Here is a 19,139-nt window from a genome sequence, read left to right as displayed (position 1 = left end):
TTTTGATGTACTGTATTTCTTAAAATGCTTCATATGAAGCATCTGATGTAACAGATCAAACATTACCAGGCAAGTATCTCCTTATTTTGGAGGAAATTCTATATAGCAAATATGTCATCAGATGCTTTTCATTCAAATTACACTGTCATTATTCTGAATGAATTTATTAGTGAAGTTGCATGTTGCAGCTGAATCATCATCATTCCCTGACCTTCAAAGAATGCCCAAGAACCAGCAACCATGCAGCCTTCAGTGAGCATCAAAACTCAAAAGATGTATAGTTCATCCATTGTGGGCTATTGAAAAAATAAAAGGGTAGCTCTGTAAAGCTGACCCGACTCCGAATATTAAAGGCTCATTCTGAGGTAATAAAAAACAACAATTCATTCAATCAGGTGGTTGTACACATACAAAACACTTTTTACACACTGCACCTTTACATGTACCTATGTATCACCAATAAGCATAAGAACATTTCAAAATTATACACCTGTTTAATGTCTAAAATCCTTTTAAACATTCCCTGTCAGTGCTGCAGGCAACAGTTACACTAACAGTGATAATGATGCTGCTATTGTTAAGCCAAGTGATTCATTCATGTTTTCATGGAAATATTATGAACCTAATGGCATTTCATTAGCAGCAGCATGGAAGAAATGTGCGGTTAATGTTGTCATTATCTTTAACTGACATTAAAAAAAAATCTGTATCTTTGCCTCAAGACCTATGTCTTTACAATATCTGAGAAAGTACTGTATTACTTTAAGGAAATTAGACTTAGAGTTTCTCTGTTTCTAATGTTCAGATGTGTAATGTCAACTCTTCAGCTACTCAGTGCTTCTGTATTATATCTTTATATTAAAAAAAGGAAAACATGGAAACTGAATGCAGATGTCTTTAAAAGCATCAGCTCCTTAGGGATTTTTAAATGACCAGGCTTGCTTGATTGTGACATTTACTCTTGGCTCATGTCAGTGGAAATGAAACTGACTAATCTAAAAAGCAGACTTTCACTTGAAGCCGAGGTGTTCGTTTCTAAGAAGTTCTGAGTCATTTAAACCGCTTAAGTTGGAAAGTATTTTTGATCAAACAGCCTCACTTAGAATTGAGAAGAGTAAAAGCGCAACACACATTAAGAGTGGCAGAGGAGTATGTGAGGGTGGTGCAGGAGATGTATGAGAACAGTGAGACAGTGGTGAGGTGTGCAGTTGGAGTGACAGATGGGTTCAAGGTGGAGATGGGTTTACTTTACATGAGGGATCAGCTCTGACACCCTTCTTGTTTGCAGTGATGAGGGACAGATTGACAGATGAGGTCGGGAAGAGAGCCCGGAGAGGCGGAGGTCTGCACTGGAGAGGAGAAGAATGAAGATTAGTCGGTGCAAGACTAAGTGGTGTCTAATGTAAAGTTACTTAAAAGGATACTTGAGTAAAAGTACAAGCATCTTACCAGAAAATGACTTAGAAGTTGAAGTTACTTTTGATTACTTCAGTAAAAGTCTTAATGTATATGATATTTACGCTATCAATACTCAAAGGCAATTATTCTGATCTTAAATGCACTAAAAGTTTTAGAAGTAAAAGTATTAGTGAGGAGACAGGATTGAGCCACGGTAGCGCAAGACTGGAAAAGCTCTATATAAATACAGACCATGACCAACTCTTCTTCTTCTGATTTTATTTGGTAGTAACAAAGATAGTTAGAGGAAATGCCGTGGAGTAAAAGTGAAAGTTGCTAGAAAAATTAATAACAAAGTAAAGTACAAATATATGAATTTTATACTTAAGTACAATAACAAGGTATTTGTTGTAACACTGAAGACAACACAGTATGCATAAGAACATGTCATTTTAGCTGCTTTAGTTCACTGTATTTATATAATATAATGTTTTTAGATAGGGAGGGAGGGACGAGAGGTTCCAAAGAAAAGATGAATAATGTCTTTTCTTTTCTCCTTTTTAAAAAAACCAAAAAACATTTTAAATATACAATCTAACCTCCCCGTTCACCCCAGTCATTTTCACACAGTCCCCAAAAGGCTGCTTTTTAAGCTTCCCTTTGTCACACTCACTTGGTCATTTATAATCTCCATTCATTATTCATTCTTTCATTTACTGTCAAGCAGCTCACTTGTGGCAGTTTGGGGTTAACAAAACACTTCACTGCTAAATATGCAAAGACTATTCCAAAGCTTTGCAGAGTAAAAAAAAAAGTTCAGTTGATTACACCATTACATAATCATTCAAACTCGTACATAATTAATACAATTTGCTGGATGCGTAACATGTAAACAACTTTTTAAAGCCCAGAGGAAAATGAAAATGATTCACTATAGGTGCAAAAAAACTAAACATTACTTTGAAGTTCAGTTTTGGTTTGAGGCAAATGTTTAAAGTTTAACTGTAATATATTTTTAAGTTAGCAGTGTAGATCAAAGTCAGACAAACTACAGAAATATGACCAACATTTAGCTGCTTTTTGTTCAATGTGTGGCTCTAGTTTTAATAGCTTGCCTGTATATACAACACTCTTTGTAATAAAAGTGCTAAGTAGAACCATATACGGTTCTTCGGCTTGTCCTCATAGGAGAACCCTTTTTGGCTCCAGGTAGAACCTCTTTATAAATGTTCCACCTGGAACCCTTTTGGAGGGTTCCACCAAAAACCCATTTAAAACCCTTTATTCAGGAAAGGGGATTAAAAGGATTCTCTGAAAAAAAAATATTTTCTTACTGGAAACATTAGTGTTACCAAGAACCCTTTTGAAATCCTTTCTTCGGGAAATGGTTTTTCAGAAGCAAATAGTTCCAGGTAGAACCTCAGCCCTTGTAGAAGGACCCTTTTGAAACCCTTATTTCTAAGAGTGAAGTTGGACGATCAGTTTTTAGTTTGATGACAGTAACTTCACAGGAATGATGTGTGAAAGTACAACGACGACAAAAAACTTTTACAAACTTTCACAAACTTTTTCCGCCCCTCAAGCTCTTTTTGAACAAAGTGGCACGGGTTTTTGCAGAAAAAAAAAAAGATGTCAATGATGACGAAAAGCAACCTTCACAGCTATGAATGAACTCTTAAAAGAATGAATTCAGCCGTTTTTGATTCCCATTGAAAGCACTTACGTCACACTCTTGCTCTACTGTATTAATGGGACATAGCTTTCAGGGGGGAGGGACCTCCTTTGACTCCCATTAAACACAGTAGCTATAAAGGAGCTTAAGACAAGACTGCAGCCTGCACAGTGACACACACGGACGAAAAGGCGGTAGAGTGTGTGTGTGAATGTGTTTGTGTGTGTAAGCCTCGTCTCTCTGTGTGTGTGTGTGTCTGTGTGTGTATGTGTGAATAAATGCAAGAATTGGGCAGAAGCACTTTGGTGTAACTGTGTGAACGAGAGGCTGAGCTCAGAGCAGAGGAGACAGGAGCACGGGGAAGGAAGAGGAGGAGGTTGAGAAAGAGTCAAGTCAAAGAGAGACAGGAGAGAGAGAGAGAGACGTGAGAGCGTGGAACAGGTTCTTTCTGCAGCCCTCACACTCAGCCCTCAGCAGATATGCCTAACTTTACTGGCACCTGGAAGATGAAGAAGAGTGAGAAATTTGATGAACTTCTCAAAGCGCTGGGTAAGACCCCTCTCTCCTCTCCTCCCTCCCCTCCATATCACAGACTACCTCTCTGCGTGAGGTTGACTATCCATCATGACCACATAGAAAAAAGGCTTTTCTTGTTCTCTGGGAATGCTGTCCTGACTCCCGACAACATCTTATTGTCCGGAGATGCTGCCCCGGGAAAATCTGCCAGGGATTCACAGGGAGATGCTGCTTTACAGGAGATATGAAACAGTGGATGTTGAGAACCAGCCTAAACAGACGTGTATTGTTATATGTAGAGAGGAGAGCGAGGGGGGGGCACAAAATTATTCATGTTAAGCATTTAAGTAGGGCATGCTTCAGCCCAATGTTGTTCTCTTTTGTGCTGTGTTTGTCATTCTTTCTCAGCCTCCTTGGTCTCAACTGGTGTTTGCAAAGGTTTAGACTGAGACCAGTTTACAGTTTTAACTGGGTCGTTTGTTTGTGTTGACGTGTGTTGACGTCAACTGAGAGTGCAGCCTCAACTGTCCAGTTAGAAAAAATTAACATTCTCATCCGGAGAAACCCTCGATTGTGTATCTCTACACAAAATGGACTACAAAAGCGTTACCTAGCATATACACACAGTTTAATAGTTAATAAGGTCAGTGAAATTCAAAAATATTCTCCAATTCAAAGCTCAAAAGCAACAAGTAAAGGATCCTCTATCCACAGATTTCCGATAAAATAAGAAAGGAGAATCGGTTTTGCGATTTCCAAGCAAACAGGCAGCAATTGTAAAAAAAAAATAATCTGATATACGAAGCCATGGGAGGGGAAAAAAAACTATAATTTAATATAATAATAATAAGTGTAACCTATTCATTTGTGGCCACACATTGACATATCATGGCCACAATTTAGTATTTCATGTTTAGTATTTCATTTACCTATTTCATGTCACAAATGAGAGTTTTTTTCTCCCCATTGGGCTCTGTATTTATCGTACTATATGAGCAGTGGTTTCAAATCTCAGGAGGTGAGAGCAGACCAACTGTGAAAGTAAAAAGTATTCAGTGATATTGACCAGCATCATTGGTGTCTTTAATCCAAACTCTAAATCTGAGCTCTGAGTTGTGTCAGTTTTAACATTCAGCTCCTCTTCACCACTTTACTCCCCTGCATGTTTCTAAGGCAGCTGCTCTCCTGGTTTTAAAAGACTCACACTCACTCACTCACTCACTCACTCACTCGCTCACTCGCTCACACTTCATCCATCCATTCACAAACACATGAACCACATCTGCTGGGGCAGATCACTCGTCCTCGCTCTCACACGAGGGGTTTGGTCGATGGAGATGCACAACTTGCGTGGATAATTGTCTGTTGACTGGTGTGTTTCCCAACTGTTGAGGAGGATTTTTATATTCAAGGAGAACAGAGCTGTAGCAGCCATGTGTGCCTCTTAATAAAGGCTTTAATGCAAACATAATGTAAACCAGGGGTCTCAAACTCAAATGACCTGGGGGCCACTGAGTATCTAGTTTGGTCAGTCGGAAGTCAGTGAAGTAAAAAAAAAAGGCAAACTTTTTGAGAAAAAGACATGGAAATAATAATATTTATGATGATATTTCACATAAATTCACACTAAAAGTGTTTGTTTTGATATGGAACGAAAAAAATCGACAATATAACCGGAATCCAAGCACTGTTTACCAGTTAGCTCCGACAAAACATGTTTTTTTCTGGGTGTGACCTCATAAGACCACATTGGTTTGGGTGATGGAAGAATCTCTGAAATGTGATTAAAGCAGTCAAAAATACAAAGTTATGGTTGTTTTCTGTGGCAGAAGAGGCCACGGAAAAGAAAACTCCCAATAGACCTTTGGCAGGACAAACAGCCGGATGCCCTTCCAAAGTCAAACAGGGCAAACCAAAGTGCTTTGGCTGTGCCACGTAGAAAATCACCAGCGCTGAACTGCCCCGACATCCTCATCCTTTTCTTCCAGACACGGCTGAATAAATCCTTCACACACAGAAACTTTAGTCCACAGACATTTCCCACTTTTAAGAATTTGCTGAGGTTTCTGTCAGAGCATATCTGTCTTTGCAAACACACGCGCTGTTCATTAGCACAGAGAGACAGTTTAGTGAATCAGGATGGAGTAAATGGAGATACACAAAAACATGCATGTGGCTGACGATGTGAAAAGAGGCATTATCTCTTTCTTTTTTGTCCTATACACTCATCAGTGTTTCAATACGTCACAATGTGGTTTTTTTTGTATAATCTGACCATAAATTGTTTCATTTACTACTACTTTTTTACTCCAAAAGCATTTTGTAAAAAAACAAAAATATAGATGGCAACTTTAAGGGATGAATCACTGATGCCCTTACAGTACAGCATGGACCCCCAAGAGTCCCCGGACCCCAATTTGAGAACCAGTCTCTGACACGACTAGATTTAACACATAAACACCTGGTTTAATCAGTGTGAATTAAGATGATACAATAATCATTTACATTCAAAATGTTATGCTCCACAGTATAAAGATACAGTATAATATGGATTCTTTCTCACCAATTTGACTTCTTCTACAGTTCTCAGATCTGTGTTTTCCTTTCTTCCTGTCTCATGTCTTGACCTGCTTTGTGCTTGCTCAGGGGTGAACGCCATGCTGAGGAAGGTGGCTGGAGCAGCAGCCTCTAACCCTCAGGTGGAGATCCGTCAGGACGGCGAGCAGTTCTACATCAAGACGTCCACCAGTGTGCGAACCACCGAGATCAACTTCCACATCGGGAAAGAGTTTGACGAGGAGACGGTGGACGGACGCAAGTGCAAGGTAGGGTTTATAGAAGATGAAATCAGATATTTGAGATATGCAGATTTGACGGGTTATATGAATCCTACTGTAGCCTGAAACTATACACCCACAGCTTTGACGAAGTTCTAGATTTTAAAGATAAAATCTTTAAAATTACCGATTTACTTTTTTATCAGTGATAGAAACACAACACTATTTGTGTTTATAATGGTGAACTATACAAGTTATTCTCTTTGCAACCAAGATAAATAAGAAATCATGTTTACTTTAACCCAATACATCGTGTAAAATGTTGACTTAATCACACAAAAGTGGTTTTAATGTTCATCAAAGCTTATACACAGCTTGAATCTGTTCTAATTTTGTGTTATTTAAAAAAAATCCCACAAACACCATTAATCTTCAAAATAATGTGCCATTATAGTTGCACTGTAATACTGTTTAACATAAGAGCTGATTTATTTACAGTGTAAATAAGTTATACGAGCGTTAATAAGAGTTGCTTCACAACAACATAAGTTATCTTTGGACATTTAAGTCTTTCTTTGAAAGTGATCTAATCTAATCTTTTAGCATCTTTTATTATATTCCCCACTTGTGTTCAACTCCTGAGAATTCCGACTCCTCTGCTGCTGTTGAGATTCCCAATGAAAAATTCACACCTCCACACCCGCTCGTCTATTGGTACCGTGCTCACGCCTGTGCCGCTGGATTAAGGGCAAGCTTGAGTTGGGATGACACGAGATTTCCCTTTGAACCTCTTCAGTCCCTTTGGGGGGAATTTCACACACACAGACATACACAGCCAGGTGCATAGATTAAATTATTTTTGATTTAAAATGAAAAGGAAGGATAGGAAATCATCGTTGCTGTCATCATACAAGTGGAATTTCAAGGTCAGATTTTAAGGTTGTTTGAAATTTGTATAAATTGCACTACAATTTAGAGTTCTATAATCTAAGACGAGGTCACATTTGTTGTGTAAGCCGTACAGATAATAGATGGACGGACCAGATGAGAGAGGTTTGGTTTCAAAAACTGGGTCAAGACTGAGTTTTAAAACTTTGACACGTGATTTATGTTCCGTTGATATAGTCCATTGGAATAAATACTCCATTGTTGTAGCGTTATTATACCAAAACAGCGCGGGAAGAGTGAAGTTGATGACATGATGTCATGGCAACAATCTGCTGCCGGTGATTCACTTTGGGTAATGAGAGTCTTTCATTAATGGTCCAGAGGCAGACGTTGGTTGTTTGTCATCCTGGATGAGTGGAGTCAGTCCGGACTTAACAAGATACAATCAAGTATTATCCTCCGCTCTCCTCTTCTCTCAGTACGCTTACGCAAGTTAACTGAAAGTACAATTTTCCAGGACAACTTAGATACTCTATGTGTTACACATAATAATAGAGTGACTGCAGTATATACTTACATCTATCAGTATACGAACACACTGTTCATACAGAGCAGGCTGCAGTGGCTGCTGCAGGGAAGCAAAGGAGTGTTTCATAACAGACGCGGGATCCTTCCCATCAGTGTTGACAGTCGCTTGACGAGTCTCATTAACCAGGTGATAAATGTCAGGTTTCATGGATAGAATTAATCTATATATATATATACATAGCACTTAAATAATGCAACTTGAACTGGAAACCCTCGTATTTTCACATTTGCATTAATGTTCTTCGATTACAGGGATTTAACAACTACTACTGAAGGCTTAAAACTATCCTTTTCCAGCTCAGTGTGATTCGATAGTGACAAGTCTCAGCTTTTAAAATAGAGATAATAGATTTTGTCGCACATAGTTTGTGTTGACAAACAAATCATATTTAACAAATCAAAAGTTTGTTTGCTTTATTTTGCCCACTTATCAGTCACATTAGTAGTAATCAGTGGGCAGGTCAATCGGCTGATAGCATCTTTTGTTTTGGATTGTAGTGACAAGCATTAGAAATTACACAATTTGCCTTTAATGTCTGGAACTGAGGACAATTAAAGCTACCCTGAAATAATAAAGTTAAACTGTGGTTGTTGATGAATTCAAAGAGGATAAATCACAGTGCCAAAATGCACAGAAAATGATCACCTATCTCTTCACTTTCCCTCATCTCTACAAAGCTTTTTAATGTGGTTTCACAGGAAACTGTTGTGAAACTGTTGTTTTTCAGCAGCTGTTTTCAGTGGAAAATTTGAGATAAAAAATCACCATAAACTATTTCCCTTGATACAAATGGCAGAGAAGTGTGGACATATGGAGGATTTGGCCACTGGAGAGACAGATATTCCCCACAGGAGAAGCTTAAGCCAAAGCAGAGCTGTAAAACAATTCATTAGATTTTCCAGACACCAAATAAATGATAAAATACGATATATTAGTCTCTGTCTGGATGTGTAAAATGGTCTGTTTTTAAAAATGATAAAATGTCAATGTTATGGTTGCATATTAATCAAGTTAGTGACTATTTGACATTTACAACAGGTTCTTTTAGCTATTTCCAGGCTTGATTTACTTTCAGCAGTGAAACATGATTGCTATCCAAAGTTGATAAATTGGTGAAAACTGTAGCTCAAAGTCAAGTCATCAGCCATTTTCACACCACAACTGACAATTGCTGAAACCCACTTCAATCTCACAACCATAATTTTCCCCCAATTTTAAACACATTGTGATGCCACGTCCTCAAAACTCTTGACCACATTCTACTATAAACCAAACCAGGTCAACGCTGTGACGCCGAAGCTTGAAATCAAATAAATATTTGTGGCAAATGAGTGGTGACAAGCCGTCTTTGTCAGCAATGTGGCAAAAATGTCACAGAGGGAGCCGGCTCAGTGCCCTGCTCAGTGCCCAGTCCTCAGCAGACCTCAGGGCACAGACAGAAGGAGCCACACAGTCTACTGGCTTTCAAAATAGGTCATTGTGTCTTCTTCGCCCTATGACTGCGACACAACAAGTGCGCTACACAAGTGCACGAGTACAACACAATTAAAAACATGTCATTATCTTAATAGTTCTCGACTGTGCACCATTGTGCATTTTCTGTAGCGAGCATAATCTGCAGGAAACAGCGACCAGTGACACTGGATCAGGTGCTGGAGGGTTGAGGAGGAGGCCGTGGGGTGTTTGCTGGACTCTGAGGTGGAGCACTGGGCAGGAGAGGCCTGAGTGGGATTTGGCAGAGGCCGAGTGCCGCCATAGTTCCAGGGATTACATGCTGATCTCTGTCTGGCAAAGAGCAGAGGGGCTGATTAACGCTGCCACCAGGTTAAAAAGCTCCAGTTAATCTGTTTGAGTGCTGTGGGATCCCTTCTCACTTCCAGGAGAAGAGAGCGATAAGGTGTTTCCTTCCAGTCGCAAGGATGACAGAGAAACACACACCAGACAGGCTTATGCAGACCATGGAAGTCATAATGAGGTGATTATGTAACTGCTTTGATGGAAAGATCAAACACCAGCAAAAGAGGTTGTTAAACCTTGCTGAAAAATAAAAGTAACCGACGTGAGGCTGCAATATTTTCACACGGATCCATCATTTTTCTCAGCTCCATCATTTCTGAGCCAAACAACCTGGAGTCATGATGGCACAGGGGGGAATAACTGTCATGAGCACAGCTTTCCACCACCACCACTGTCACAACACCATATAAATTATTTATTTTTTTACTTTTGAAGATTCTCCAGTTGAGAAGTAATAAGAATTCACCAAAGTGAACTGAATCTGCTCTGCACGACCTGGTGGTCCAACACTTTGCCTTTTCCTTAACGCCTTCACACTTCTGTCAGTGATCCAAACATCGGAAAGCCAAAAATACAACTCTGTCTCTTAATGGATATGACATTTTGGGGAAAAGTTAAAGTTTGATTTATGGAACAAAAGAAACAGCGTAAGTTCTGACGGCATCTCGACTTAAGTGGTGGAAATAATGTGATCCCAGTTTTCAGTTGTCATTATTTCCACTAAATCAAAGCCAGGTTATTAGCCACGTTACAAATTCAAAGTGCAATTTTAAACATTTAATCATAAAGTAAAGTAAAAGTGATCCGGCATTTGCCAAGATGCTGGATACACATGTACGTGTTGCTTTAACACTTGACTTTTCTGACTAAGAGTTTTGAAGCTAATTTGATTGGCTAACACGTGCTGAAATATTTGCATAATGTGATTTAACTGATTTTTTTGGTTCCAGTACATGCGGAGTGGTTATTAAAGAGAATGTGGCATAAGGCTCTGTGTGATCTTTACCATTCTGATTTAAATTAGTTTCTTGCTAAAAAAAAAAAAAAAATGATATGATTTGACAAAGAACTGCAAAGTGATGCAAATTTTACAAGGCTAAAGTTAAGCTGCTGAGATCAGGAAATGTGATGAACAAACACATACAACAGAGAGATAATGCAGTCAAACTGTGGGAAGAGATGAGTCCAAAGACCTCTAAAATAACTGTATAGTGAACATCCAACATCAAATCCTTAAATCAAGCAGGAAATTAAATGTTCTCCCGCCTTCTCTGAAGCAATGTTTGTTTCTGATAAGCAGTGAAAATTGTCTCAAAAGAGACACCAAAGCCAAAGGGATCAGATGTTTTGATAAGTAAAACTCCACAGAAAACAGGAAAGAGTAAACTAATAATCTTGGACTAGCTGCATGGATTTGTCTTGGGCCCAAATCTGTGTGCACGAGCAAGAAAAAAGCAAGAAAAAAAACACCATGTGTGAGTTTGTATGCGAAGAGAAAATCCATCCAAGTCAGACGCTGACTTATGTTAGCACTTAAATGGAGCCGTAGCTAATTGAATCTCGGGGTTCTGGCTTTTTTAGGGGGGAAAATCAGGGTAGAGTTGTAGAAAGTCGTCGAGAGAAAAGCCCTGCTGTTGCTACTCTTGGCAAAGTCTTAGGCCGACAGGCTGCAGGGAGCCATGGTGGCTTTTATTACCTTTGATATGGTGATTAACATTTGCCTCCAACGAACCGAGGCTGCCGCTCCGTCCAAATCTGAGGAGCAAAAAAACAAACAAGAGCAAATGATCAAACAAATTGTCCGGGAGAAGCATCACAACTACAAAACCGTGTGAGGAAAAAAGACTCATGTTGACTTGACTGTAACAAGAGAGTGCAGACTGGGACGGATGATTTGTTATTGCTGGTCATTGTCCAAGGCAAAGAAAGATAGGACAGGAGGCAACATCAGCAGTGGTGTGGACGCAAGTCTGCGAACCTTAGCTGCTCATTGAGGAGACCATCATGAGGTCAATGTTGCACCTGATACGGATGAGTTCTGTCATCTCATTCCTACTTGTTACGTCACTGCTGGTCAAGCGTGTTTGCTCACAGCAGACCAAACAACCTTCAGACCACTGGGAGACCTCCTGAGGCTCCCTATGGGCCATGACCTGCCACTGCATCTGACCACACCACACCCACAGAGTTTGTTTTTGCCATGGCTGACACCATCATGTTACACCTCCCCCTGCAGAGTCTCGCCACCTGGGAGTCAGAGAACAAGATCCGCTGTCAGCAGACTCTGGTGGACGGTCCGGGCCCCAAGACATTCTGGACCCGAGAACTGAATGGAGATGAGCTCACACTGGTGAGTACACAACTTCCTGTTACTGGGTTTGTTCTGCACCACAAGACCAACGTGAAGTTATTGTATGTTAATACTTAATTGACAATAAAACAGATTAGTAAGTAAATAAGTTTATATTGCAGAGTGTGGGTCAGGTATGGAGAGAGCATGATCTTGAGCTGTTGGGCAGCTAATTTGTATGGTTTGTCTGTTATGTGGCATGTTCTCATGGGGACTCAGAAGTCATCAGATGCATTAAAATGGGATTTTCAGGAGGCTAGTGTACTCTGTTTGAGCAATGGTTCATGAAACAAGGCAGAGAGTGAATGAAGTCACCCTGGAGATTCATCCATAAAGGAAATGAGAGCAGCCGTTTCCCAAGGAGCCGCAGCTTTCATCCACCCTGCGGAGAGATGTGAAAGGAGAGCGAGAGGAGCTGCTCTGCTGACATTGCAGTAATACCCCCTGTATTTAGCTAGATTAATATGGGCAGGAGTCAATGGGTCCAAAGCCCCTCCAACGATGTGCAGGGGGAGAAGTCCAAGACCAACGGATCAAGACGAGCAGTTCTCAGGGATTCAACAGTTTTCCTCTCTCAGAGTTCAATGGTCCCACGCTCTGCTTTGTTGTTTCTTGAGTACTTTTAAGATGAGTAACCAAGAGGCAACGACTGAAAACAACAACGTAAAATGGTTTTAATGCTGAAAATGAATCTCAGGATGTTGGCAGACTTTTAGATTTTAAGCCAGAAGCGGTGGCTTAGACCAGGCTTTAAGTAAGTATGTGTAATCTTTTCCTGTGTTGGGTTCAAAACAAAAGCAGAATGTGTTATACATGATCTCAAGACACTTTACATGGTAATAATTACAGAGGAACCCAACAGGGACTCAATGAGAAAGCACTGGGCAACAGTGTAGAGAAAAAAACTCCCGTTTAACAAGAAGAAATCTCTGACAGAACTGGACTCAGAGTGTACGAACATCTGCCTGGACAGGTTGGGGTAGAAGAGAGGAGAGATGCTGAGGCAACACTTGGGCCAGAAGCATTCATGCACTTAAGGCCTGTACATACTCCACAAGAACAAAGAACAACAACAGTTAGTACTGGTGGAGACATTTCATACTTCACGAGAAGCTCAAGAGCAGAACTGCTGTGAAGTCCTATAGGAAAAAAAGGTTCTGCCCAGATAATGTGTAAAGAACAAGCTGCAAGAACTCCCAACGAGGGCTAAGAAGGGTAAGGGTAAGAAAATAATGACGTCGTTCTTTTCGCCCTGCGAGAGAGAGCACTTTTCGGCACTTAATGGAGAGAGATTTCACAGAGCTGTGACAGCAGCAGTCTTGATGTGTATCTCTGCTTTTCTCACCTCAGCCCTCCCTGCTGTCGCACGTTATCGTCCTCTGACCCTCAGATAGACTGCATTTAAACTGCAGCTTTAAAAACAAAACAAACAAAAAGCATTAACATTAATCAGCAGAAAGCTGATGAAGGTTTAAGGAATCAAATTGTCCTCTCAGTACATGCAACTTGTATTTGTTGCCATGACAACACCAACAAGTCATCCTCCACCTGAGACAACTGCCCTAGTTTTGGGTCCACAGCAGCTTTGACAGTGTCACTGACAAAAATGAAGGGATGGGTTTGACTGCTGAAGACTGCTCAACTATCCATGAGGAGGAAATACATTTTAAAGCAAGAGGAAGAAATGTAGATTTAGAAAAATATGGGGGTTTTTTTCTTGTTTTTTTCTGCTGAAAATCCTTCCTCGTTTCCATTTTTGCCTATAAAACAATAACTTTCCAAAATGACGACAGTGAAAAAGACGAGATACAAGTCTTTGAACTCAACTACGTGGCAAGAAATGAAGACTGAATTTCAATTGTATGCACCTGATGATTGTACCTAGTATTCCACACACAAAGCACCAAAACTTGACACTGATTAAATATATGCGTAACCAATCCTGGACATTTTTAGAGCCAGTCTGGAAAAGGAGACATGAGTCATCTGGAGCCAGAAAACCCTTTTCCTTTGGGATGATGTCTGGGGGAAAAAAAACCAAATCATGATTCATATCTATGCAAACAGACAACTCCACCATCGCAGCAGTTGAGTTTAATATTCAAAGGACTATCAATCATAAAGTAATGGTCTGATTGACTGTGGCAGTTCACACTGTAAGTGGGACACATTTCCATATGATTTGCATGAGCCGTTTAATTGGCTTAGACTAAAAAAAAATAAAAAAAAGTGTAGAAACAGAGTTGTATGGATTTTTGCAGCCACATCAACGCACAAAGAAATGATTCAATTGATGGAACATCAGAGGACGGGACTCATTACAAGTCTGTGTATATAAAGGCTGCAGAAATCAAACATTAAGCAGTTTGTTTTTTTATTGTTTTTATCGTCTACTGTTGACCCAGCTTAATGGCCAACAGATATCTTGACTGTGAACTCTGACCAAAAACTTACTATATTATTATTATTATTTAAGTGCATTTATTCTTCAGGTGAGATTATGCATGTTTCAAAACAGTTCTTACATGTCAGAGACATTTAAGAAAAATTAGTTTTTGTGGCCATTACCTAATGTACTCTAGTTTTTCTCCCACCCGTTTTCAGGAATATAATGAATAATAAGCCGACTCTAATCAGAGATTATATATTGAGATTACATATTAATTGTGCATTTAGTTAATAATGTCACAAATAAATATCTCAAGTAGTGGCCAAATACTGTGAAACTGTAACTGTGTTACCCACATAAGTGGAAGTACTAAAGTATTCAACATTTTTTGTACTTAAGTATTCCAAGTAGTTTATTTTTAAGTATTGTAAGTGAAGTATTGTGTTATGTATAAAAGACTACACTATTATAAATACAGGCATGAGGTTAGGCAGCACAAAAAGTAAGCGATATGTGTCATAAAATAAAAGATAGTTGACATTAGTGATGGGTCAAAAACACTGATAGCCAGCTAGCTAACGTTAGCTTAGCTGCTAAGTGTACACCGCAGCATGTCAGGAACCGCGGGTTAGCTATAGCTACTTAGCTAGTGCTTACGGTGTTGAAGGTGGCGTTTCTGGTTCTTCTTTCATCTTGAAACAAAAAACTAAAGTGCAACTGAAGCATTCTCCATGCCGGCAGGCAGGGAGCAGAGTGAACGGCGGAACGGAAACGACGCTGAAGTTATTAGCCTCCGATTGGACAGCCTCCGATTAGGCACTTAAGGGGGAAGTTAAGGGGAAATTAACTCGATGCGCAATGCGACTGCTTGTACACTGATTGTCTGTTTTTTGTGACACTTCTTGATGTGAACACATTTTAGACATGTTAGGTAAGACATTAAGTTTGCATGACACCCACTGTTTTATTTGTGAAACTTTGATTTTATTTGTGAAAATGCTAAAGGGGAAGCAGATCTCTGGCAGTGATATAATTGTAATTGATTGTAATTGTAACGAGTAACGATGCAGCAAATTTTAAAATGAAAAATATATCGTATGTAAAAGTATCAAACTCAGCGAAAATTTGTAGTCACGTACAAGTGGAAGTAGGAGGGGGGAAATACTCCAGTAAAGTACAGATACAGCATTTTAGTACTTAAGTACACTAGTGAAGTAGTTCTACTTGGTTATTAAAGATCTTTGGAAACTGTCCCAGCTGAAACGTTGACTAAAGTGCACACATGTCTATATGTTTCCTACAGATATTTGGGGCCGATGATGTCGTGTGCACACGGATTTACATGCGGGAATGACACGTGACCTGGACCAGGACAAAGCAGAAAACCCAGTTGGACCACAACCAACCACACTCATGTCATGCTAACACATTTGCCAAGTATCCCGTGTAATCTGTAGGTATCAGTCTGCATAGCCTCCACACGCAACATCGTGCAGTGTTTTTCAGTCATCTGGTTCGTCGTAGTAGATTATTGTGTCTGCAGTGCAGTAGCTGGACATCTCGAGTGTCCACATCAGCAACTCTTGTGTCAACAGACGTACCATTTACCATTTAGTCGAGTTATTTCATGTTCGATCAAAGGAAACAATAAAAAATGAGACAAACAATCAATATCAGAACTTCTTTCCTGTTCATAGTTACATCACATATTTATGATTACGCTGTGCTGTGATGGTGGGTAGAAGACGATGACACCTTGGCCATAAAATCCTCCTAATATGTCACAGAGACTCAGGAATAATGTTCATATAACAAACTGAACTCACCAACAACAACAGTACAGCCAAAATATTTGCATTAAAAAAATATTTGGCAGACAAATCATGCAAATCATGTTTACGTTTTGAAATCATGTTTTGGCATGTGGCGCCACCTACCGCTGTCTACCAATCATTGCAGTCAGTAGAGTCTCAGCTGCCAAGCAACCACGGGTTGCCAGTTACATCAGAAAACGATTTTGAATTTTAATGTAGTGAAAAAGAAGAAGAAAGATCCTACATCATATTAGCTCAGGTTATCACAGGTTTCTGACTTTAAGTGCTGTTAGTGTTAATGGTCTCAGTGGTACAGCAGATCAGGCTTTTAACTCATAAATTATGGACAATTATCCAGTTAAATTTTGCAATCTTACCTGTACAGTAAGCTTTATTTCATAAATTAATTCTAACAAAAAGACTTACCCTATGAAGTCAAGATTCTGAAAGGTCAAAAATAAAACAACAGGTGTAGGAATATCTAAAATACTACACATATACATCAAATCCTTGAATGTTGACTTCAGCACAGCCTTTGGCTAAAACCTCAACATAACCATGTTTCAGCTTATCACTCCCTGTTGCTGTTTATCACTTTCTCTGCTCCATCCCAGACGTTCCTGACAGAGAGAGAGAGACATGTTTGTGTGTGCCTCAAGATTAAGACCGTAACGTAAAGTAACAGTAACATGTATAGACTTTTGTCATTGTTTACATACCATAGTCTTTTGGGGAATTCAAAGGGAAGTAGAGATGTGTGGCCCTGTGATGTGGAACAAACGGACACAGCGGCGTTTGACGTGGTCAGTTTGTCAATCTCTGACCTCTTTTGCTTCACTGGCTTCATTTCTCTAATCTGATTGTCCAGTCATTCATGCTGCTTCTCGTGTCGGGGTCACAGACGGGGAGACGATGACGTTCTACAGAGAATCCAATGAAAAGCTAATCAGACACAGTCAAACATAATGGGGCCCAATGACGCAATACCTGCTCCATTATTAGGAATAACATACTGTAGAGTGGCCCGGAAACTTAAGGTCATTTGAAGGTTTGATGGAATTTCTTTTTATGGCCATCCATCATGCAATCTGCATGCATTATCCTTTGATGCTATAAAATCAATGAAGAGACCTTACAGTAAGTGTAAGGGATTCCTTCAGTAAAAGCTGAATAAAGTTACTAGGTGAATGGCTGCATGGATGGACCATGAAGAATGAGTTAATATACTTTAAATTGCATTATGAATAAAGATAATCCATCTTACTGATGTCCTAGAGCATATGTTCTGCTTGGGTGCATGAACCATGCAGTGCACGACTACAATACAAAATGTTTTTGTTGGAAAATTATTCAAGACACTCCCTCAGAGCAGGTGCACAACAGATTAGGACATATTCTGGGCTAATACCGCCTTAATCTAAAGGAATGCGTGGCCGTCTAATGAGTAGTCACGGGCCTTGGCATGGACTTCTGTGGCGCAGATATGACGAGAAAAGTGGCACGCCATCAAAAACAAAAAGCCAATCTGTCTCTGTCTGTCACAGCTGCCAGGGATTAAAAGGTTGTCCATTCAACACAGCGTTTACACAGTGGATCCACGACCGTTTCCATTAGTCAACACCGAGGCTGCTGGGACGAGTCCACCCCTGCTTTTTGACTTGGTATCCGCTGAAAGAATGAGTTTCCTTCTCAGTGCACCACAATGCTCTGGGAAGCAAGGGCTGTGGCGGACGCCCGCTGTGATGTTAATTTAATGACGAGCTGCTGTTGGGATGGCAGGTCCAAACAGCCAAATAAAGGGATTGTTGTGTCTTTGCTCCGTTTTGTGCCGAAGAGGCCCCTCCGCCTGTCTTAGCGCTCTGCTCTGGGCACCAAACAGTGGAGCCTCTGTGAGTGCAGTGGAGTGCTCCTCAAAGACAAGAAAAACAACACAAATCCGTCCCTCCTCTTTCCACTCGGTGGCCCACTTTAACTCCTCCTCGAGTCTAAATGGTTTTGGAGTGACATGCGACTGAAAAAGGCACAGATTTGCATGCAATTATATTACATTATACTCTCTAGTGCTTCCTTCAAGAGAAAGTACATTTTGTTCCAGCATTCCAAACACAAGCATTCATGATGATTAGGCTAAAACAGAGGGTCTCAAACTCGAATGACCTGGGGGCCACGGAGAGGGAACAATAAATAGTTCACAATATAAATGTATTTATGATGCAAAATGAATCTGTTGATGAAAGAAACTTTAAGAAATAACCCATTATAAGTTGTGGGACGAATGAAACTGATCAGGTTGGCATCAGGTTTGCAAAAGTTCCACCACATAACTTTGTCCACTTTAGACAAAAGGTACCGTGATGGACACATCATTTGAGGAACTTAACTCAAACATTAATCAGACGTCTGTTGGTGTGTGTATGTAGTGACGTCAGCATGTTTCAACGCTTAATGAGTTCAGTGGAATGCAATAAAAAAGTGTGATTTGTTATATAGTGACATTAGCAGAAGGATAATGAGTTCAAGTGACCGGTAATGCACTGACCCCATACATCAAATAAATAACAATGAAAGAAATTAAACTCTTTAAATAAATGCATTTAAATCCAAGTGGGATTTTTCACACCCTGCCAACTCAAAGGTTTGCTTTTATGGCTTATAAGTAACCTATGTAAGCATTACTATATGATTTATTATCACTTCATAAATCTGTTAGTTCCCATGCGGTATTAACAAGTGACGCCCAAAGCGTTAGACCTGCTTCGACGCTGCTTCCTACAAAACGTCAGCACATGAAAATCATCGCTCTGGTCTTTAGCTCGGTCAGGTGGTGCAGACTAACCCTCCGCATTGCTGCTGGAAGACGTGCAGCACACGAGCACATCACACGGAGGAGAACACCGATGGGAGGATGGAAAAGGTCAGGTTCGGCCAATTGTGTGTTTAGAGGGTGAT

The 19,139-nt window shown here is 40.0% G+C and overlaps 1 protein-coding gene across 1 annotated transcript; it reads left to right on the top strand.

The window, feature by feature from the left end:
• Positions 1-3,549: 3,549 nt before the first annotated feature.
• crabp1a (cellular retinoic acid binding protein 1a) lies at positions 3,550-15,953 on the top strand (the record flags this gene model as incomplete). Its single annotated transcript, XM_083893622.1, has 4 exons — positions 3,550-3,619; positions 6,233-6,411; positions 11,874-11,987; positions 15,680-15,953. 4 exons carry the CDS (start codon positions 3,550-3,552, stop codon positions 15,728-15,730), a joined length of 414 nt encoding a protein of 137 aa, XP_083749748.1. The 3' UTR covers positions 15,731-15,953.
• Between the last annotated feature and the right edge of the window lie 3,186 nt (positions 15,954-19,139).

This window comes from Microchirus variegatus (genome assembly GCF_963457635.1).
Source record: "Microchirus variegatus genome assembly, chromosome: 8".
Taxonomy (NCBI): domain Eukaryota; kingdom Metazoa; phylum Chordata; class Actinopteri; order Pleuronectiformes; family Soleidae; genus Microchirus; species Microchirus variegatus.
This window is presented reverse-complemented; position numbering and strand designations above follow the sequence as displayed.